Source organism: Micrasema longulum, unplaced genomic scaffold (assembly GCF_059751315.1).
Source record: "Micrasema longulum isolate JH-2025_06_02 unplaced genomic scaffold, ASM5975131v1 h1tg000321l, whole genome shotgun sequence".
Lineage (NCBI taxonomy): Eukaryota > Metazoa > Arthropoda > Insecta > Trichoptera > Brachycentridae > Micrasema > Micrasema longulum.
The window spans coordinates 391,894-415,803 of NW_028277525.1; the positions used below are offsets into that span (position 1 = coordinate 391,894).

Consider the following 23,910-nt stretch of genomic DNA (forward strand, 5'->3'; position numbering starts at 1 on the left):
CTATCAATTTTTTTAAACTAATGAATTGAAAATTCAATATTTCTTTACAATCGAACCGCGAAAAATAAACTCTAAAAGCTTTCATTGGACCACTCACTGCGATATTTTCAATTGAGGCTCGTTTTTTAAAACACGATATTTTGAAAACACAATAGTGTGAAAACACACACAAAAGTACAAAACAAAAAATAAGATAAGTTGTTTATTGTTTTGTACACCATTTTGTGAAAAGGACATAAATTATATAGTTATGGTATTTGTTTCAATCAATACAGTGTAAAGTTTCCGCAAATCAAGTTTTGTAAAATTTCAATAAAAAAATATAAAAGCACTATCTAAAAATAATTGCAAATATTTTGAGTTTGTCCAAATTTTTGTTGACAAGGACTGGATTCAACTCCCTGGGGAGCTGTTTATATTAACATATTACAACAGAGATGAAGAACATTTAAGAGAAGATAATATAGAAGTCTAGGCATCTACAGGGCTTATAAATAAAGGTTTCAGCTCTTTAACTTCACAAACACCAATAGATGAAAGAATTGAAGAAATATAGTCGTTCAAATATGGGCAGAATGGTGAATGTTACACAGTGTGTAAAGTGGCCACTTAAACCAGCCATTGACAGGCCATAAGCCCTGTAGATGCCTAGACTTCTATATAACCTTCTCTTAATTGTTCTTCATCTCTGTCGTAATATGTTGATAAAAATAATTAGTTTCAAATTTTCGTTTAGAATCGCCTTAAATAAATATTTTCATGTCAACCATGTTGGGAATCGAATCCGAGACATGGTAGGCAAACGCACTGACCACCACTTCACCACGAGACCGACAGAGAATAACAAACAAAAAAACTATTTTTTTGCGTCGAATTTTCGTCGTAAATTCATCGAGGTAATATGTAAATTCTATTTTGTTTCCACGACGCGGAAACGTCAAACTGTGTTTCCATCAAACATTTGCGGGTATATTTGCCGATTACTCACTCGCACAAATGCGAAAAGTAAAATATTAAAAGTTAGATGAAGGAGAGATTATAAATAGATACAAAGTGTGTCAGAATGATTTTGTCGGAACCAATAAACGGAGGGCGCCGAGACGCGATATCTATTTCGCATGATTTGTCGTGGATAATATACGGCGGAGCAACACGCAACTTATTGTTCGGGCGGCGCGTATCGCGCGCCCAGGAAAACATCGCCGTTTTATGCGCCATCGAGGTAGACAGGTATCTCAAACGAGCGTTAAGTAATGGAAACCTTTGATTTATTCGGTAAATATAATATTTATTTTTACATTTTATCATAAATACAATTTTATGTTCACTTTGCCCAGCTAATAAGGGTACATACCCCGTTCCAAGCTAGGCAATTACATTTTAATACATGATAATAGTTTACAAGCTAATAGAAAGCACAGACTTATAAAATGTAAACTTACTCGTATAGACATATTAATACATATACATACACACATGCATACATATATATACACACACAGATACACACATATAAACACATATACACACACACACATGTACAAACACACATGAACATACACCCATCGCATACACATACATACATTCATAAAACATAGACGATTTATTTATAATGCGAAACTTCATGATTGCCATTTGTATATACTCGTATATTTTTAAAATTATTCTTTATTTTCACATATTATTTTCGACATCCAGTAAGAATCTCCAATCGGCGGCAATATAATGTTTTAGTTTCAATGTTACGCGTACGGTATAAGTATGCAATAAAAAAAAACTGTCAAAAAACCTGCGGTCGGTTAGCCGGATATATTGTTGGATTACGTTCGGCCCTACTCGGGTGCATATTGCTCGGGACTCGGCCGCGTGACCTGTGAACTAAGATCTTTAGTTTGTCTCGGCTTTCGGCTTAATGTGCGCCTTTTATTTCATTCTGTATTTTATTCAACACTTATTTTAATGAACTCGTAAGTTTTAAAAGTAAAAACGGCGTTTTAAAGCGATTTTAAACTTATTTAGATAAGTTTCGGTTTTGGCTGAAATCTGTTTCAGTCGGTCATTAACTGGCGTCGTTTCGTGTCATAATTTTATTTTATTTATCTGTTTAAATATAATTATAATCTACCAGAAGGCGCGTAGAACCAAGCTTGTATACATTGTACTGCGTCCAAAAAATCCTGCCTGCGCGCATATTAATCCCCCTCCCCGGTAATGAGTAGCTAGTACACATTGCGTCTAATAACCATAATATCTATAAATATGCCTAATAAATATTGGGTTCAGATTTTCCGTATTCCTCCATTACACATTTACGTATCGACCGAAATAATTTGTTATTAAATAATAAGTACTTATTAGACACACAAAAAGCATTTTATCGGAAATCGGGGATAAATAACAAATATCATCAAAAGTATACTCATCTTCTTAGAACAGGCTGTGCCATGTTAGATGGAAACTATCATGAACAGAGAAAACTCCGTTTTCATTTTACATTAATTGGTTTTATATAGATTCCCTGTTACTAAGTATGTATATATTTTTTTTGCAATAAATTTATAAATAAAAAAAAAAATAATAATAATAAAAAAAAACAAAAAAACCTTTGAGGGTGTTTAAAAAATTACCACTGCATTAAAAATAATAGAAAAATATGAAACCGATTACTTTAAATGTTTCAAAACTATATAATAATAAAAATTGAGTAGAATTGAGTGAGTATACCAATGTGTCGCATTGTTGCGTATGAATAAAATAGTAAAGAATTTACGCCCGTCGCAGTCAGTCACGTGGTCCAGTACTAGCTACTTAGTATTAGTAGCTCTCGGGAAGTTGGCGCGGGTGCAAGTTTCGCCCGAGTCGTTAGCGCTACCCAATGGTTTTTTCATGTTTTCAGCAGTTAGATTTGAAATATTATATTTGAATTAAATTATGGTTAATTAAAGCCATTCCCTATAAATATTCAAATTTTCCCATTTTAAATCTCTTATTTTTTTTATGTGTTGTGACTACACAGCACCGTAACGCGCGGGTGTATTTAGGACAGTTAAGGAAAGTTAATGGCCGCGTAATGTTGCCAGACCGTAAACAATATATTATCATAACACTAATATAAGGTAATTTTGTGTTATTTTGTTGTACGTTTTGCCACAAAAAATATTTTACTGACTGGACTCAAAACACTTAATTGGGTTGAATTAACCAAACCGAATTAGTTTTATTTCTGTTTTTGAAGCAGTTTTATACACCATCCCAGATAGCAATTTAAACTTGCCTCAAGCTTGTATCAAGTTTGAAGTATCAAGAGTTCAAGCTTGACCCAAGTTTGAGATTGCAACTCTGTAAACTTGAGGCAAGTTTAAAGCAAACTTCCTAGTTACCATCCAACAAACTTGCATGATGTTTGTTTTTTTTGTAAAAATAATTAGACATATTTTTTTTTCTTTTTAATTTTGGCGTAGTTTTAAAGTCTATTAAATAAAAAAAAACACTAAACTTTGGCGTCGTCTCTGCGAAATCACGGCAAAACTTAAATTCTTTGTATGGTCGGTTGCCAAACGTCAGGCGCCGCCCATCGCTTAGGTCGAAAGTGAACCCATAAAAAAAAGTTGTAGCAAAGAAATATTTCGAAAATGGTACCCATTGATTATTTAATATACTAGATCTTTCGCTGTCTATTTGTGTCACAGTGTGTAAAGTGGCAACTTAAACCAACCAATGACAGGGCATAAGCCCTGTAGATGCCCATTGCCTTCTCTAAAATGTTCTTCATCTCTGTTGTAATATGTTAATATTAACAACTCCCCGGGAAGTTGAATCCAGTCCTTGTCTTCAAAAATTTTGACAAACTCAAAATATCGTTGATTAAAAAAAATATTTTTATGTATCGTTATCAGAGCTATAATTTTGAAATTCGGTAAATTTGGAAGTCGGCCTCGTGGTGTAGTGGTCAGCGCATTTGCTTACCATGCAAGAGGTCTAGTGTTCGATTCCCGACATGGTTGACATGAAATAATTCCTTTCTTATAATTTCGGATAATTTTTATTTTTTTATTATTTTTATTTATTTATTGAAATCTACAGTCATATGCAATAATACGGTTATACTTAAAATTTAAAAACTTAAAACTAGACTAAAAATGATCTCAAACTTAGAATTATCAATGTACGTAATGTGTCATATATAAAGTTATATCATACAAGAAAATAATTTGGAAAACCATAAATAAAATGAAAAAAAATAAAAAAAATAAAGAGTAAATTTGTAACTTTGTGACTCCTTTAAATTTAAATAGAATATCATTACAAATATTGACGTCACACTTATCAAGGCCAAACATGACGCGTTTTTCTAGGGACATAATTTCATCACGACTTCAGAATACATGCATAAGGTATATTTTTGGTATTGGAAATATGATTAAATTTCTGATTATCGTAGGCAACTGAAATGGCTTAAAATTAGACAGCGGAGAGACTATCACTCCCTCTCACTTCTGTTCAATGTATTTCATAGTTCTAACGCTCCTATATACCTGCGTGAAAAATTTCAGCGCTTATCAGTTCATGGTTTACCTCTTCGTTCTTATTCTCAAGGCACTCTCTTAATACCCATCAACTCCATGCCGCTCGACTGTGGAATCATCTCCCATCCACCATCAAAGATGTTACTATAGTATCTCTGTTTAAATCATGTCTGAAGAAACATCTCCTTTCTCTTCCTTAATCTCTCCTCCTTTCCTCATTCCTTTTTTTCCCTTTTCCCATTGAGTAAATTGATTTAAGGTAATTTATAAACAAATACAGTTATTTCAATTTTTATTTATGGTTAGCTTTTTTATTTTCTATTGAATATGTTTTGTAATTTGAATTATAAAATAAAATAACTTTTATTTTATTGGATGGTTGGAAGAAATTACCACTTGGCAATAAGCCCGCCAATGTACAATTAATATTACGTACAAAAAGTTATTTGACTTATTATAATAAAATATGAAAAAATAAATTAATTAAAAGGTGATGATGTAATAACTTATATTTACAAATAAGTTATTAATTTAAAAAATACTTGGTTCACTTTCACTTATTTATTTTGACCAATTAGCGCTTTCACCCTCTAATGGGCATCTTCAGACTGGTTAATATAAGTTATTACATCATTACAATGGAGTTCCATCAAGAATTGCCAATAAATAATTTAAATGAAATAATTTAAATGTGTTTTTACACCAGAATATTTCTTAGCCCCTGGACTGGTAACTAAAGCGTAAGACTGAGCATCTTACCGTCATGTAACAAAAATGATCAAGATACATTGCGATTGGTGTACCAATGCAGTGTCCTATACACCATTAAGTGCGGAAAGGGACTAATGATGATGATGAATTTTGAAAAGAGGTTATAATTAAGTAGAAAAAATATAGCTCCTGTCGACAAAGATGTTTTGGCGAATATGGCTCGATATTTTAAACTGAAAGGACACGTTCAACAAGGTTTTTTTTTACTTTTAGACCGTTTTAATTTAGAAATTAATTAGAAATTAATTTAATTAAAATTAATTAAAATGAATTAATATTAATTTAGAAACGGATTGTGGTCCTGTGGCTTGTATCTCGGACTCACGGACCAAAGGTCCGTGGTTCGAATCCCACTCCACCCCAACTTGATTCCCATTTTCTAATAGTGAGTAATTTACAACTCGTTGAAAATGGCCATCAAAATGAAATATTTGGGTTAATCATAAGAACGCAAATATTTCTTTTTAACTAAAAAAAAATAAAAAAATATTAAATCAACCACAATATAAACATTGGGATATTGGTGAGTTAATAATGCTTGTAAAAAACAACATTAATATCACTAAACATCCTAATTTGTTTATGCGTATCGTTTATCTACCCGCAATCATTTGAGAAATAGAGATTTCTGGTTTGGTTGCTTAGCTTCGTGTATTTTTAATGAAAAGGTTCGCAATCCCCGGTAAAGCGCCCGGCGCCTGCGCATAGGAAGATCATTGTCAGTTCAGTCAAATTTAGTAATGGGAGCGACGCCGACGCCGCGCGTCGCGATGTCAAATTATCGGCCTGAAAATAACGAAAATTCGCCTAAAACCCCTTTATTTTAATTTCCGCTCAATGGCCTAGTAGTATAATCGAACCCCGTTAGAAAAATGCGCGTTTTTCACACAAAATTTCATTCACGATTTTTGAGAATATTCACAGATGTTTTGACAACCATTAAACACCAAACACATAACAGGCTCGTTCGGGAGTAGCTCGTAACAATATGACAGTGATGGAAGAGTTGTTTGCTTAGCACTGGACATCGGATATTCTTGTAAGTTATAATTATTTCAAATATTAACTAGATCTTATTTCAGACAGGATACAATTTTGTCAAATAATAACAACATTTTAAGAATTTATTAGATTCTATGTTAAAAAAAAAATCTGCACACCCATGCTTTAGAAAATGTACAAAAGGAAAATATACACTCGTAAATACACAGTTAATTAATTCACTTTAAAAATGTTTATGAAGCCGGATATGTAGTAAGAAAAATAAATAACAAAATAGATACCCGATAAATATTAAGAAACAGCCGTATAAGAAACAATATTGAATATTTGAATTGGGTTGTGGCCCCGTGGTTAGTGTTGCGGACTCACGTATCAGAGGTCCGAGGTTCAAACCCCATTCTACCCCAGCTTGATTTCCATTTTCTAATAGCGAGCTATTTACAATTCGTTAAAAATGTTCACTAAAATTAAAATTTTTGGGTAAAATATTAGAACGCTAATAAATACATAAATAAATTTAAAATCGGGTTGTGGTCCCGTGGCTAGTGTTTCGGAAACACGGCTCAAAGGTCCGTGGTTCGAATCCCACTCCCACTCTACCCCAACTTGATTCTCATTTTCTAATAGTGAGTTATTTACAACTCGTTGGAAATGGCCCTCAAAATTAAATATTTGCGTAAATCATAAGAACGCAAATGTTTCTTTTTCTATTAAAAAAATAATAAATAAATAAAATGAAATTTTTACAAGGACAAAAACATCTTAAAAAATTGTATAGGTGATTATATTTTATCGTTTTTGATGTATTGTACTCAAAGGAGTTATCATTAATTAATATGGGATGGAGCATAAAAATACAATCGCCATGATCATTACCTTGTAGGAACCTAATGGTGTGTAGGGCACCGCTTCTATAATAAATTAAACCTTTTTTTAACCTTTCCGAGCCTGACCATCGAAAAAAACGGCGAGTTCCTGATGGGATCAGGAAACTCAGCTAAAATGCTATAAATTGTCAATTCAATATAGGATTGCCCAGAACTGTTATCTCTCATCGACTTCAGGGTGCCTGGAAGAATTACTAGACAGGTGCCACCATTTTGTAGCAACAATTCACGGGCAGTGTATAATTGCAATGCTGTATTAAATAGACTCCAGAAACTCGGCAACAGTTATTTCCACGTATCGGATATATTTAGTGTAGGATATTGTTTTCATTGATCAAACTTATTGAACATTTTTAAATATGTTAAATAGTAATTAAGCCTTTAGAATAACTGTTACATGAAACAGTGCTTTATGATTTTCATGTTATATTTATCTCCTGCTTGACTTTTAACTTTTAATTTGATTTTTAATTTTATCTTTCAATTTACTTTTTAATTTTAATTCTTAATTTTAACTTTTAATATTAACTTTTAATTTAAACTTTTAATATTAACTTTCAATTTAAACTTTTAACTTAATTTTAATTTAAACTTTTCATTTTAATTTTAACTTTTACTTTTGATTTGAAAAAAACTACTTTTGCAGTTTGGCGGGAATTAAAAAAATTGTTCAAAAGAATGCTTATGTGAAAAAAATTTCAATAAAAAAAAAAAAACAGGCCTTCCGTTCCACTAGAAGAGTGTTTGGCATTTTGTTCCCTACTTTGGTTTATTTTAGATACTCCCTTAGGCCCGCAGGGTAAATATTGAACACGGGTTTTCAGGGCCAGACCGCGAAGCTTTAGAGGAACTTTTCTCATGGTAAGCTTTAAATAACATATTTATTAAATTTTTCCAAAAAGTCATTTAAAAAAAAAATATAATCTCAAAATGCGGTAAATCCTTAATTTCTCGGACAAGCAGTCCCTCCACAAATCCCTACCCCTCTCCCCAAAAAGTAGTTGTTGGCGTCTTCGCCTACCATTCTTGACATACTGGGTTCGATTCCTGGCAGGGTAGAGGTGAAATATTTATTTTTAAAATATTGAAGACTGAACATGTTTTTTTTTTGCACCACAGCAGGCCAGAAGGCCCAGTTACAGTGGTGAATTACATCACAGAACACCCAGGCTTGAAAAAAATTACTTTTTTTTTTTTTTTTTTGTTCTCACTGGGATGCGAATCCGGAACCCTCCGTGTGTGAGTCAAGCATCTTGACCACTACACCACGGAGGCCGATTTTAATAGTTGTTTAAATTACAATATTTCATTGTTCCTGGACTGGCGCGTGAAGCGTAGGACTGATTACCTTGCAGCCATGTAACAGATGATTGAAATACGCTACATTTTGTTTACCGATGCAGTGCCCTATGGACCACTGGGTGAAGAAAGAGGAAGGAAGATGATTATTTTAAAAAATAATTTCTTAAAATTTTTTTATTAAAAGAAATATTTGCGTTCTTATGATTTACTAAAAAATATATTTTATTATTTATTTCATACTTTTTCAAGAAACTACGTCGTACAATTCAATGCTCTAATATTTTACCGCGCGTAAGAAAATATTTTTGTAGCCAATTTCCCGTAGCACTAACTTTTTCATTTGCAATCCTTTTTGTTTTAGAATGCAATTTATAAAAATTCTCACCCGTATAAAAAGTATGCACGTTCGAGGCGTTGAGTCAAAAAAGTTCTGGTTGTATTTTTCAAACAGAACTGTATTCTTCATCCGCCTGGATACAGAAATATTAATTTTTAGCAGGTTCCTAAAGTCTGTCAAAAAATCATAATAAAATTATTATTATTTTTAATGGCAGGCAGCCTTTGCTGATGCGCCTATATCTTGTGTACTGCTTTTTGTCCAAGCTCTTCTTCCTTCAAAAAAGCATCCAAACGCTTTTTGAACTAATTGACCGTAATGAAACGGCTATTGGCAGCAAACAGATGTTATTATGGCTTGTTAAACATCTGGGATCCAAATTGCTCACTAGAAAAACTAAGACCATTATTTACAAAACTCTTCTCAGACCGGTCATTACATATGGTGCCGAATGCTGGGTTATGACTAAAAGAGATGAAAATATGGTATTAATATTCGAAAGAAAAATATTAATGAAGATATTTGGTGCTGTCAACCAAAACGGAGTGTGGATGAGACGGTTTAATCATGAATTAGAGGCACTACATGGCGAACCCAACATTGCACAATTCATCAAAATAAGAAGATTACAATGCTTGGGCCATGTGCACAGAATGAATGATAATCGCACCCCAAAAAATATTATATATACCACTCCGAAAGGCAGACGAAGCAGACGCAGACCAAAATTAAGATGGCTGGATAACGTGGAAAGTGACATAAGAGCGATTGGCCTGACAAGCTGGAGAAGAGCCGCGGGGTGCAGGGACGAATGGAGACAAATTCTGGAGGAGGCCAGGGCCCACAACGCGCTGTGGCGCCACTGATGATGATGACCTTTACGGAATGGACAACTAGACATTGTCATTTATTCCAGTCTGAAACTACCCTGCTGGAAAGGAAGTTTATCTTGGGATTGAGGTGGAATTGGGGACGATATAGCTTCCAGTTATGACCTTGTTTATTTGTGTAGGGATTTAATCGATACATCTCATGCAGGGGGCAGTTATAGTAATGATTGAGTATCTTCTATCAAGTTCTCTCTCTTCCATCGTTCTTCCAATGATGTAAGTCCTAGTGCTTTTAATCTACCGTGGTATGGCATCATTTTGTTGGTAAATATTATAACTACAACTGATTTTAATGCCGAGAGCGGAAAATTTTTAAAATATTTATAACAACGTCCGTAACTCAACAAATAACCATCGACGTGCTTAAAAACATGCTAAGCATTTGAGCGATCACAATGAACAATAATGAACGTGCTTAAGTTATCGCAGTCATAAGTCAACGCGTGTGTAATCTTTAAGTCAACGCTCGGTCAGTTGTTTTTTGTTTTCCTCATAAATAAATACAGTTCATTGGCGAAAAATCGGCGTTTACTATAAAAAATAAGACAATATATTGCATTTGCAAAAAAGTAAGGAGTACCTAATTAAAAAAAGTGAAAATTAAATTACAATTACTATGGCGACTGGTTTTCTTGACATTTGGCAAATAGCATAATAAATAATAAATAAATAAATAAAAATAGCCGTTTTGGAATATTTTCCATATTTACATGGGTGAAATTCATAAAAGTGATTGCGCAGCAGGATTAAACATCGTGAAACGCAAATATTTTGACATTTAATATTAACAATATTTTGAGTTAGTTCAAATTTTTGTAGACAAGGACTGGATTCAACTCCCTGGGGAGCTGTTTATATTAACATATTACATCAAAGATGAAGAACATTTAAGATAAGATAATATAGAAGTCTAGGCATCTACAGGGCTTATGGCCTGTCAATGGCTGGTTGTATGTAAGTGAAATAATTCAATTAGATGAACCTCACCCGCATAAATAAAGGTTTCAGCTCTTTAACTTCACAAACATCAACAGATGAAAGAATTGAAGAAATATAGATATACGAATATGGGCAGAATGATGAATGTTACACAGTGTGTAAAGTGGCCACTCAAACCAGTCATTGACAGGTCATAAGTCCCTTAGATGCCTAGGCTTCCATATTATCTTATCTTAAATGTTCTTCATCTCTGTTGTAATATGTTAATTTAATATTAGGTGTTCACGGATGTTGCATTGTGATCGCGAATACGGTAAACAACCACGGTGAGAAATTGTTATCACGTCGCTTTTTAGCACGTCAATAGTTATTTGCGATTGAGCTACAGAGTATTTTTTTCTTCTAAGAAATATCTGAGTTCAATTCTTACCTAAATATTTCAATTTTCAGACCATTTACCAAAAGTGGTGAATAACTTGACAAATGCCAATCGAGTTATAGGACTTGGGTAATGCCGTTTTCAGTGTGACCACCTGTAAAACCCCATAAAAACACCAGCGCCCACAATTGTGTTCTACTCTTTTTTGACAGACTGTACCTATGTAATATACTATTTACGATTAGTACCCAAAGCGAGTATATCTAATTATCTTTATTACACCATTGTAATCAAATTAACAATAACACACTAATTAAGATTGCACCTCATACAAACCATGTATTGTGTTTGACTAGTTTGGCAAAATGGCAATAATAATGAAAATATCTTTAAACTAAACTCAACTCAACAATGTTTGAGTATGTGATATGATATATTTTGTTGCCCTTTAATAAAAAGGAATATTTTTATGTTTTTTAAATATTTTTTTATTTCCATTTTTTAATTACTTAAAAAAAAAACCATATAATCTTTCACAGAATATTTTATTTTCTCTTTCTTATGTTACACAAAAATATTATTAGTGTCCATTATTTATTATAGGAGCAAAAGTTCTTTAACATTTTCTTGTATACCCACGAACAGGCCATGCGTTTGTGGGATTTTTTGTTTACTATTTTTACTATTAATATGTATTTCATTGCTATGTAATTATGCTTTTTTTAGAATACTCTGTTTTACCTCTTATGTTTATTGTAAAAAACAAAAAGATTAAATAAAAAAATAAAATAAAATTGTCCAAATGTTTGCAGACAGTCTATATTTCCCACCTTGGGAGTCATTTGGATCTAAATTTGTTGCAACAGAAAGGAAAATCATTTTTGAAAAGGGAATATGGAGGTCTAGGCATTTACAGGGCTTATGACCTGTCATTGTCTGGTTTAAGTGGCCACTTTACACCTTTAATATCCACTTAAACCAACCAATGACAGGTCAAACCCCGGTGGACCCCTCTCAAAAATGTTCCTTCTTTGTTGCAACAAATTTAAATATAATTAACTCTCTTTGGAGGAAATCCAGCCAGTCTGCAAGCTTTTGGGCATACTCAAAACATGGATGTAAATTAATCAACTATTTGTGAATGAATTGACAAATAAATTAAGTATCCATTGTGTAAAATGGGAGTCTGCTCTAATTACATTTTTTGGCTTTACAGAATGGAGCTGTGTGGTTAGGCGTTGCCAATGGGCAGGATGGGAGTATCGAGGTGTCGCCTGGCAGCGTTGGCAGCACTGTTTGCCTTGTATCTAGGAGCTGCCATTCTCCTCTCTTCAGTCGCCCTGCACGACTCCGGTCCAACGGGGAATAATAACATCAACAAGGTGAGCCAACCAAACCGGGGCAATCCGGAAAAACATTAACAAATATATTCATGTTACAATTCGCGCCGAGTGTCAGAAATCAAGATTCTTTCTGGCAAGAGTCTCCGAGACAGAATACGGAACTCGAAGATTAGGGAAATATTGGGAGAGCAACGGAGAAGCCTTTGGTATGCACATGTGACGAGAATGGAGCTATCGGGACTTCATCATATTTCTTTGCACGGTCAACCCCAAGGTTGACGACTACCGGGCAGACAACCAAACAGATGGATCAACAACTGGGTATCGCCTTCTCAAGAGGCTAATCCTTCTTGAAAAACAGGCCAAAAAGTCTAATCTAAGAAGATGTTATAATTGAGTTGTACAGTTACCAAACCAGTTTTGATTTGCTTTGTTTTTGTTTTTATTTTTTACCCTCGACGGTCATTAATACATCAGGCAAATTTCTTCGGTAGGTACATATTACAAATCTAAGGTTTGAATACATTGGCCCTTCAAGTACAAGCGTGACCATAAGGAAGCTGGACACTGTCGCGAAACACTATCCACTTAAATGGGTGCGAAGATTTTTCGGTCAATATGTTTCTTTTTTGGGTGATACCGTGTGTGTTGAATTTGTTCCGACGTTTCGGCTACCATTGCAGGAGCTATCTTTAGAAAGGGAGAAGAGGTCAATAAAATTACAGATACGTTGGAGCGTAATGGATATAAGAAGAAGCAAATTGACAACATTATTAAATCGCAAGCTACAAAGAAGAACAAGGAAGAAGATATTACCAGAAGAACTGCATACCTACCATATGTACAGAATGTTACTGACAGCATAGCGAAAGTGCTGAAGAAACATATTATTGGAACAACGTTTGGGACTGTGATTTTTTGAGCCCAAAAGATAAGAATCCCCTGGAAACGGAAGCTGTTTATAAACTAAGTTACCAAGGATGTGATAAAGTGTACATAGGACAAACAGGGCACAGCAAAGAAAAGGATTAACGAACACATTAGAGCTTGTTAACTTGGGCATCCTGACAAATCTGCAAAAGCGGAACACTTGATAGACACCGGCCATTTTTTCGCATTTGAACCGAAAATTTTGCATAAACCCAGTAATTACAATGCACAAATAATAAAAATGGCAATTGAAATACACAGACACCCAAATAACATAAACAAAGACGACGGCCTTAAGTTAAACTCAACATGGTTTCCAGCACTACATAAGACAAAAATTAATAGAAATGTTCCTACTACCGACTGCGACACGGTACAAATTACTAGTACTAAAACACACGCTTTTTTCTACAAAACACTTAGTTTATATATGGATACATTAGAATATTTCCATATACTTCTTATTTCTTCAAACTTAGTTTTGGGTACGTATAAAGAAATCGCCTAAAGGCAATATACCCGCCATTGTGTGCATATAAAGTGTTGTAGAAATTGGTTGTTGAGGATTGGAGCTCTTACCCCAGTTAGAAATTGACAGAAGACACGATGTTGCTGTTTGAATGCGTATTTATTACATGGCGAATAATATACAGCACTTGGTTGTGAAGCGCGAGCATAATGGAGATGAGGAGTTGAAGTAACTGCACTTGGACTACATGCTGGAACTGTGTAACTGCGTTGAGGAGCCTTCGGGCTGGCTGGACTGACTGAACTGAACTGGGCGTTGACTGCGCCCTGTGGATTCTTTATAGATCACGTTCCTTTGTTGTTCGTATCTCGATGGGAGAGACGGTGTTAATGTACTGCAGAAGGATGCTCTCGTCTTCCTGTGCAATACTGTTAGAGTTGCATAATTTGTTGTATTGGATTCTATAGAAAACGAAAATAATTCAAACATTGCTTCATCGGTCATTGCACTGTTTCTGGTGAAATGTTGTAGCACGTGTGTGTCATCGATTATGGACTATGAACCCCACAGTGTAAAATAAATAAGTAAATGCTCAAACTCAATGTATATTGACATGATTATTCCCAGTATGTTTTGTAGAATCTGCTCATTTAGGTATTAAATATGAGATGAATACTGGTACCATCATAATTACTGTAATGTTTTTTTAATAGTTTGTGGTAGAACTTGCTCAAAAAAATAGTAGAGATACGTGAGTGTTCTCCTAATAGGAAAAAAACTGGTTAAATTGCATCCAGGAATCAAAACAGCCAAATTTAGACTTACGACAGTGTACTTCTGGGGTGCGAAATAATGTTGATGAATTTTGAGTAAGTTTTTTTTTGTTGAGGCTTCTGGTGTCGGTGGAGTCGGTGTGGGGCTCCGCCTAGGGAGCTCGGCAGGGGGGCGCAGCCGCCGGGGGCGACCGCGCTGGTGCTCCGGTCTGTCCTTCCTATACCCCCCTCGGGCCCCCACCGCCCTCGCCTCCTTCCCCGGCAGCGGCAACACGTGGGTCAGATATCTGCTCCAGCAGGCGACTGGTAAGTGAAACATTAATGTTTTGGTTGGCAAAGGCTGGATCCCGCCCCCAGGACAATGGCCGGTAAACCTTTTTAAATAATGGCCAGGCAGCTGTCAATCGATATACGTGCCCTTATTTTTTGGTGTGCTTCTGGACGCAGTCCGTCCATAGATTGCAATGGAACCACAATGCTCCCTTAAAAATTTGACTTCTAAAAAATCTGTACCCATTTTTTATATATAATAAAATCAGCTATAAGTTAACTAATTTTTGTAGTATCTACAAAAAATACTTCTTTATTAGTTTGATAACGTTGGTAAAATTTACTGCGCTCCGTCTTATTCTGAAATACGGAGCTGTGTAATCCCCATTCAGATATATTAGATATATTTGCTTAGAGAAGACGAAAATCGTCCAAAGTTGTCACCTTTAAGAAAAGTTTTGAGTCATCAGCAAATAACAGAAAACGGGAGTTCAATGTAAAATTTAAAATATTATTTATGAAAATAGAAAATAATAATGGACCCAGGTTAGAGCCTTGCGGGACACCCAAGAAAGTATAGAAACACTCTAATGCGAAAAGACTATACGAGACGTATTGGCTTCTATGTTGGAGGTAGTTCGCCATTAATTTTAACATACCATCCGAGAAACCAATCTCATACAGCTTTTTTAAAAAGACATCATGGTCGACAGTATCAAAGGCCTTGGCGAAGTCATTATATTTTTGACTGTTTTATGACTGTTTTATAACAAATTAAGGATTTAAATTAGTTGACACAATGGAATTATAATATCAAACTATAAAATGTAACTCTTTTGTGCTGAAATTATAGCAAAAAATTGCTTTTTAGTATATTTTAAAGAACTTGATTCGAATTACTATTAGTAGTAGGCACATATTGCAATTATGTGTCTAGTACCAAACAAGTGACTGCTTCTCTAATCGGAAACCTCTCCGCACGCCCCTGGTGCTAACCATTTCATGCATCCACAGATCCGCCATTGATGAAATGTTTAGCTGGATTTAGGCTAAAGTTTGGTTTTTATATTTTATAAAATTTCCTAACAGATGTGTATTTCAGATAAATTATTGCTTTTTGAGTACTTGTAATAATATGCTGTAAATAACAAACTATTGTCGTAAGTAATACTAATACAATAAATGCGATTTCCAGGTTTGCACACTGGCTCAGTATATAAAGATTTCGGACTGTTGAAGAATGGATTCCCAGCTGAATTTGTGACTAATGGCTCGGTGTTGGTTGTCAAGACTCACGAGTGGGGGCCTATGGCCAGAAACCCATTCAGGAGGGCGGTTCTGCTTGTGAGAAACCCGGAAAAATCCATACAGGTAACTGGAACTCATTATTGGAGAGTTTGTTCATTCTTAATAAAGTTTTGATTTAAGTGTAAACATTTCAAACTGGTTTTTGTAAAACAGTCTCGATTATGAACGCTATCTGCATCTGTATATATCGAGACGGTATACTTAACTTCTGTACTATCTGTATCTTACCTCGGTATGTTCTACCTACTTGTCATATCGACATCATATGATCGAAACAAGCCAATGGAATGACCGCAAACAATTAGTCTGCGTTCCTTACATCATTAACATTTAAAATAGTTCTCATTTATAGTAATAAAAAGTGCTCACTTCAAAGCGATTATAAGTTCCAATAAATCCTAATTCAAGCAAAAAATGCTCGCTTGAACATGAATTTTGTATGACTTTTGGAAATCACATAGACCTAGACGGCACGCTTAACGATCGTCTGTATGTATCTACCGATCGACTACAAAGCCGGCTCCTATAACGTCTCGATACATACACTCGGAAAGAAAGTAAAACAGATGGAAAAAATATAATAACTAAATTATTTTTTTAGAGTGGTAACTTTCTAACTCTTATTTGTTAATAGGACAGAATCTAGCGACATTATTTTTAGATCTAGGCGTTCGTTTTATTTAAGTAACAATTATGTCGGAATTTAATTCGACTTCAAAATTTACTTATTTCTCTCTCATATTTTAAATAGGCTTTTAAGAAAAAAAGTGGCAAACTCAAAACGATTAAAAAAATTCATAAATCATAATTAAAGGAAAAATTTCTCGGTGGAACAAAATTTTTGACACTTTTAATGCGTAGATAGACGTATCGAGGGGTTCTAGACCCGTCGGTATAAACCGGTGGACTTACATCAAAACTTGATAGTGGGGGTATCGGTAGTGTACTTTTGTAGTGGGTCAAAAGTCTTTTATCTTCAACTATGACAATTTACTAAGCTATGTCATTTTAGAGCGTAGATATGTCTACCGTGACGTACGCTTCCCCTTGTTTCATATCGATGTACCTACCCAAAACTTGAAGGTGGGGGGTCGGTAGTATATCTTTGTAATCGCTAGAGAGAATTTATCGGCAATTATACCCTCAAGGTGAAGGTTCTGACGTCTTTATCTTCCCATCATAGTCGAGGCCCTGAACATAAGCGTTCCCCATCCTTAACCAGGTCAAACATTCCAGGCCAAACTCTTTGCATCCACGTCTCTTCAGCGGAGCTTGAGTCGTCTAGGGTTTCTCGTAGTAGTCCGAAGGGGTGGGTAGTATATCTTTATAATCGCTAGAGGGAATTTATCTTCAACTATACCGTCAAGGTATAATGTCTTCATCTTCCCATCATAATCGAGGCCCTGGTGTAAAAAAGGTTTTTGACTGTCTTAGGAGAAAAAAAAATGTTCGTTTAGACACTATCTACTATTACTACCTGCTGTTTGTTGTTAGTTGTTACTATAATTATTCTGTTTCCGATAGGATAAAGAATACAGTTTCGTATGTGAAATAGTACTGCAACCCTCTATGAGTGTTTTTAACTATAGTCCTTAAAATATAGCTTGATTAGAATGACATTTGTCAGAAAAAGTGACGACATAACTTTGTAGTAACGTCAAAGGAGTTATTTATATTGACACACGAAAAATCATTAATATCTGGCGTTTTAATTTTTTTTAACACAATGCTTGACACATAAATCAACATTAATATATAAAATCAGCTTTAAAATTAAAAAAAAAACTAAAATAAACCTGATTATTAACGACGTTATTACAAGGTTACATCATTTTGCAAAAACGTTAGAGATGGGACAAATTGATCAATGTAAATTGATCGAATAAAAAAATTATTCATTTGATGTTGTTCATGAAAAAAGTATAAATGTCTTATTTTTTGGTGAATAATTGTGTTAAACACACTATAATAGGCTTGTTTTTGCGTTTTTTATATCAATTTTCGGAAACAGAGTTTCATGATTGCATGAAATAACTGATAAAATCGATTTGATCAGTGATCAGTAATTTCCCATCACTAATGAAATTAGTTTGACAGCTATCATTCTAATCAAGCTATATTTTAAGGACTATAGATGGCTACTCTCAGATAAAATCCTGAAAAAGGAAATCGAGCAGAGATAAGTCCGCAACGTTTGCGTTTGCCTACCATGCTTTTTATTATTTAAAATACAAAATATGTACACGACATGCGAAAGTTTGGTAGTTTTTATTTATATTTTTATTATTTGTATGTATCATATTATCAGCGCAATGATTTTTTTTAAGTTTTGGGGTTTTTAAATAACTCCGCCCGTGACGTCACAAATACTCGTCGGTGAGTTCCAAAAATCGTAAATCTATCATTGGTTCATTCGGAAGAACTAGTGACGTAGTTCAATTCTATTAAAATATTTTTAATTAAACTAAACTTAGACTAATTTATTTTTTTAAATTTTTGTCTATCGTATTATCAGCGCTACGATTTTTTTAAGTTTTATATTTCTGAAATAACTTCGCGCGTGACGTTAGTGGTTCTCTTCCGATTATTCTCAGTCAGTTCTGACCATTGGTCCATTCACGGCAAGCAAACCGGAAAGCCTATAACTCTCTCATAATTGGTTGATACATATGAACCAGATACGTCGTTCAAAGTAGTTCGTTTTTACCAACAAAAAAAATGTTTTTTTTTTCGTACATTTTCAGGAAACTTTACCGTACAATTTAATGCTCCAAGTTTTACCGCGGGGCTGAAGTTCCTTATTATATGCTCTAATTTTTACGGCATGTATGAAAAAAATATATCAAATTTCCCATAGCATGGAACTTCCTTATGTGTTTGCAAAAACAGATTTTAATTATACAACTGACTCCGCAAACTCAGCATTCTCCATCACACTACAGTGAAGCATAATTAGAATTTTCGCAAATATCTCCTTTCTTGGTTCTAATCTTTATATATATGATTCCTCTGTACGTATGATGTCACTAAACTCCTTCTAAACGGCTTAACCGATTTACGTGCGGTTTTCAAAGAAATGTACATCTTTGTGCTGTGCGTGTTCGTAGATATTAAAATCTTCAATCAAATGTGTAAAAAAGAAGTAAAGAGCATAATTTTTTTATTTATCAATCTACCAGAGTTGCATTCGAGGAGAATGCATTGACAAAAAAAGGAAAGATTTTGTTTTTTTGTGTTTAAAAAAAGTTTGTTTTTAAATGTTTACAAACAGCATTTGTTTTTGTGGATCTCAATCAGATTCTTTCCTTAAATTCCTTATAATTTCTATCCATTTATTTATTTTTACTGGATTTTTGGTAATACTTAAATAATATTAAATTCAATACATTTAAAAAAATCGTATTCCCACATAAGTACACCTCTCTGTTGGTGAGAAGACCGGAGTTTGACGTTTGCAAAAAGAATGCCATATCTGAAAAAATATTTATTTTATGTTTTGGAATTCAACCATAAACAAGTACCTACTTAAAGTCAATATTCACAATTTTTAGTTTTGGAATTTAATCACAAACAAGTACCTAGGTACCTACTTATCAATAAAAAGTATTTTTCTAAGGCAAGCCAACGTTCGGGCAGGACAACGTATGAAGGGTCTGCTAGTACCCTTATATATTTACACCATCTTACAGTAAACATAAGATTTCTTTTTAAATTCATTCAAATTCTTCATTCTTTATACAATCAGGAATCTCATCGTACATTTTTTAACCTTTATGCATAATGCAATTTTTAAATTCTATTTTTTTTTTCAAAATGGCAGCCTTATTTCCATAGAATTAAGAATAGTTCAGAAGGAACGTAGAATTATATTTGAATACATCGGACTGTGTCCAAAAAACCCCCTATGTAGCCGCGTAATGTTGCCAGATCCCGACAAATATAATCATAACACATCAAATGTAAAATAATTATATTTAATTAAAAAAAAAAACAATTTGTTAATTTCTCTATGAACTTTGAACCTAAAAAAAACAAAACAATTTTTTTATGTCGTGTTAAATAATATTTGATGATTTAAAGATGATGTCGGTCAAATATCCACCACGGCGTTGTTTAATCGGAGAGGTCCAATTTTCATTAGTTTTTTCATTAGATGAGCAAAGTAGCGTAAACAATTGTATAACCTGGGAACACTAACAAATTAAAAAAAAAAAAAATTTTAAAGAAATATTTGTGTTCTTATGATTTACCCAAATATTTAATTTTGAGGCCCCTTTTCAACGAGTTGTAAATAACTCACTATTAGAAAATCGAATCAAGTTGGGGTAGAGTGGGATTCGAACTATAGACCTTTGGTCCGTGAGTCTGAGACACTAGCCACAGGACCACATCCCGATTTAAATTTCAATTTTGTTTTCTATGATAATTTGACAGATGGAAAAATAATTCAATTTTTAAGTAATGCATTTGCTACTTACACATGAAATGTGATCCTATGCTGTTTCTTTAAGATCCCAGAAGTATTTCTACACTTTAAAACGACTCAATACGGCATAACTATTCTGCATAACTAACTGCATTCAAATCGGGAGTTGCGTACTGAGCGACGTCTACAAAGAAACTAATGGGTCAAAACGTAAAACTACTCGTTTAGAGAGTAGTTTAGTCGCCTTTTGTTTGATGCGCGTATGCGGTTTCTGGACTATTCTTTATTCAATGCTTATTTCCTTATTTCTGGAAATAAAGTTATAAAGTTATTTTATCTAAATATCATCTCGTGGCTATTGAACATCCCATTCCGATTCAGGAAATAATCAACACAATAAGTTCAACCATTCAACTTAATGTAATAAAATATAATATAAAAGACATTCAATATTGATCAACTACTTTATATTAAATAAGGAAATTCAATGCTACGGAAATTGGATTTGAAAAATGTTTTCTTTCGAGGGGTGAAAATTAAAGCATTTAATTGTAATACGAAGTTTCTTGAAAATGTAAAAAAATATGTATATATACAAACGAACACTTTGAACGACGTCACTAGTTCTTCCGAATCAACAAATTATTGAGTGTTGCAACAGATTTCGGGTTTATTCGGGGTTTCGGGTTCTAACTCACCAGTCAGCACCAAAGAGAACTTGTGACGTCACACACGGAATAATTTCAAAATTACAAAAGTTTAAAAAATCATAGCGCTCATAACGAGATAAATATATATAGGGTTTAATTATTCTAATCATCACAGAAAACTTTAAAAAATGTATACAGGGTGTTCATTAAACCCTGTCACATCCAAAACCACGATGATCAGTATGAGCAAGAAGACATATTGGCACATTAAAATATTTTTTTAGAATGAATAAAACTTTAAAAAACAAAAAAGCAAAAAAGCAAATGGTTGCTTACTTCTGCAGGGAAGAAACAAGGATGGGGAGAGGGGAGTCTGGTACTGCGCCATGCTCCCCTCACTTTTCCCCTGAAGAAGTAAGCAACCATTTGTTTTTTTTAAATTTTATTTTTTTAAATTTTCTTTGTTATAAATATATTTTTTAATATGCTAATATGTTTTCTTGCCTATACTGATCATTATGGTTTCAGATGTGACAAGGTTTAAAGAACACCTGTATATAAATATATATATATTTTTTAATTTTGTCTTAGTTTGATAGTCTACTAAGAAAAAAAGATTTAAAAATCAATGAACTTCCTCATTGTATGAAAAAAATATTATAAATAAATTTCAAACGTTTCAGGCTGAATTTAATCGCCAGAGTGGTGGCCATATTGGTTTCGCTTCCCCCGATAGATATAGACGCGCAAAAGGAAAATGTAAGTAAATAATAATATGTTTATTTGGTAAAAGAAAAAGGGAACATATACCAATTAAATTGTAATTATTACGATTCAATCTACATTGGAAAAACTAAAAGAAACTTTAATATTAGAGTAAAAGAACACTTAAGGTGCCTAAATAATAATATTTTTTCTGAATTCGCAAACCATCTGATAATTATAATTTTAAAATGACACTGGATTAAAAGTTCTTCATGTTGAAAATAAAATATAAAAATTAGACAATTTGGAAATCTTAAAAATTAAAAAAGGGATTTCCAAAAAGAAAAAAATTATAAACAACCAAATAAACAATACTTCTTTTGGTCCACTCCTGTCTAGTTTCAAACGTAGGCAGCTCATATTACCACCTTTTTAAGAGAAAATACTTGATTTATTTGTTTCATTGGCAGCATACTGATAACATAAAATAAAATAGGAAAGAATTTATTAGTTAAGTAAACCTTGTCTTGAGAAAGAAGCTTGTTTAGCTTTGGAACCGGTCGGTGGAAAAAAAAAATAGTGTTTAAAACAAAGTTATTTTTTTAAATATTTTTTTTATTAATAAATTTCATAAAAAGCACATGTTTTTGTAAAACTCTAAACATATATACTTTTACACGTCTAGTAAATGTAACCACTGTAACTCTCCAAAAAAAGAGACTAACTCTTGTGCTTGGAGAGTGACTTACACTGTTTTAGTTGTTTATTTATAAGAGTTTATAAGATTTTAAATACGAGTACATGAGAAAGAAAAATAAAAACATTAAAAAAAATATAAAGAAAAAACATAAAACAATAATACATACATACTAATTTTAATTTAATGTTGTTTTTACACGTGTTCAAAAAAATTCTTCAGATTAATTTTAAATTTATTTATTGATATGTTATTTTTAATAGTTTTTAGTTCATTGGGAAGATTATTATAACTTTTTACACCTTTGAAGACAAAGCTATTTCGAACCCTGACTGACTTGTGTGGAATTTAGGAATTTAGATATTATGTTGGTATCTGAGTGAATTATTCATCTCAAATTCTTTTATTTTTTCTTCTTTATAAATTTGTATAATAATTTTTTTTATATAAAATGTGTCTACTGTATGAACCTTAAATATTTTATAAAGACTTTCCGTATTGAATGTTTAGGGTTTCTTTAAAATTACTTTAATAATTAATCTTTGTACTATTTTAAGAGGGTTTAATATATTGGCATATGCACCACCCCATCCTACAATACCATATTGTAACAAAGATTGTACAATTGAGTAATAAGCTATTTTTAAATGATTGATTTTTAAAATATTCCTTAATCTAAAAAATATGTGAATACATTTTCTAATTCGTTTAACTAGTTCACTAATATGGTCTTTACATTTTTAATTTTAGTCTATGTATACAACAAGATATTTAATTTCATCTGTTGTATCTTTTACAGAATATTTTATTTTTTCTTTCTTATGTTACACAAAAATATTATAACTGTTTATTATTTATTATAGGAGCAAAAATTCATTAACATTTTCTTGTATACCCACGAGCAGGCCATGCCTTTGTGGGATTTTTTTGTTTACTATTTTTCTATTAATATGTATTTCATTGCTATGTAATTATGCTTTATTTTTTTTGTACTCTGTTTTATTATTATGTTAATTGTAAAAAAATGAATAATTATTTTTACTACTGAATCTAAATTTGTTTTGTTGATAAAAAATGGGATGATTTTTGTCTCTTTCGTATTTAAAGATAATATATTTTTGTCAAACCATAATTTCAATTCATAACGTCATTAGCTACTAAATTTGCTTAGTTCCAGTTAACTCCCTCAACTAAAACAACCGTATCATTTTTTTTTATTTTTATTATTAATAAAACATATAATACAAATATTACATATAATACTCCCAGGAGTTATTAGAAACTCATTTGGGACCGTACATAAGAA

General features: G+C 33.0%; 1 protein-coding gene across 2 annotated transcripts in view; it reads left to right on the top strand.

Annotated features, from left to right (window-relative positions):
- Positions 1–1,144: 1,144 nt before the first annotated feature.
- Positions 1,145–23,910, top strand: part of LOC148282529 (WSCD family member AGAP003962) — a 28,152-nt gene continuing 5,386 nt past the window's right edge. The window contains exons 1-5 of one of the 2 annotated variants that reach the window (XM_088224945.1): positions 1,145–1,275; positions 12,250–12,415; positions 14,665–14,854; positions 16,014–16,189; positions 21,886–21,961. In XM_088224945.1, the coding sequence (XP_088081071.1) occupies positions 12,278–12,415; positions 14,665–14,854; positions 16,014–16,189; positions 21,886–21,961 (580 nt within the window). In that variant the 5' untranslated portion in view covers positions 1,145–1,275; positions 12,250–12,277. Of the gene's footprint in view, positions 1,276–6,018; positions 6,337–12,249; positions 12,416–14,664; positions 14,855–16,013; positions 16,190–21,885; positions 21,962–23,910 lie in introns of those variants that run through there. The other variant, XM_088224944.1, reaches the window with a different exon arrangement.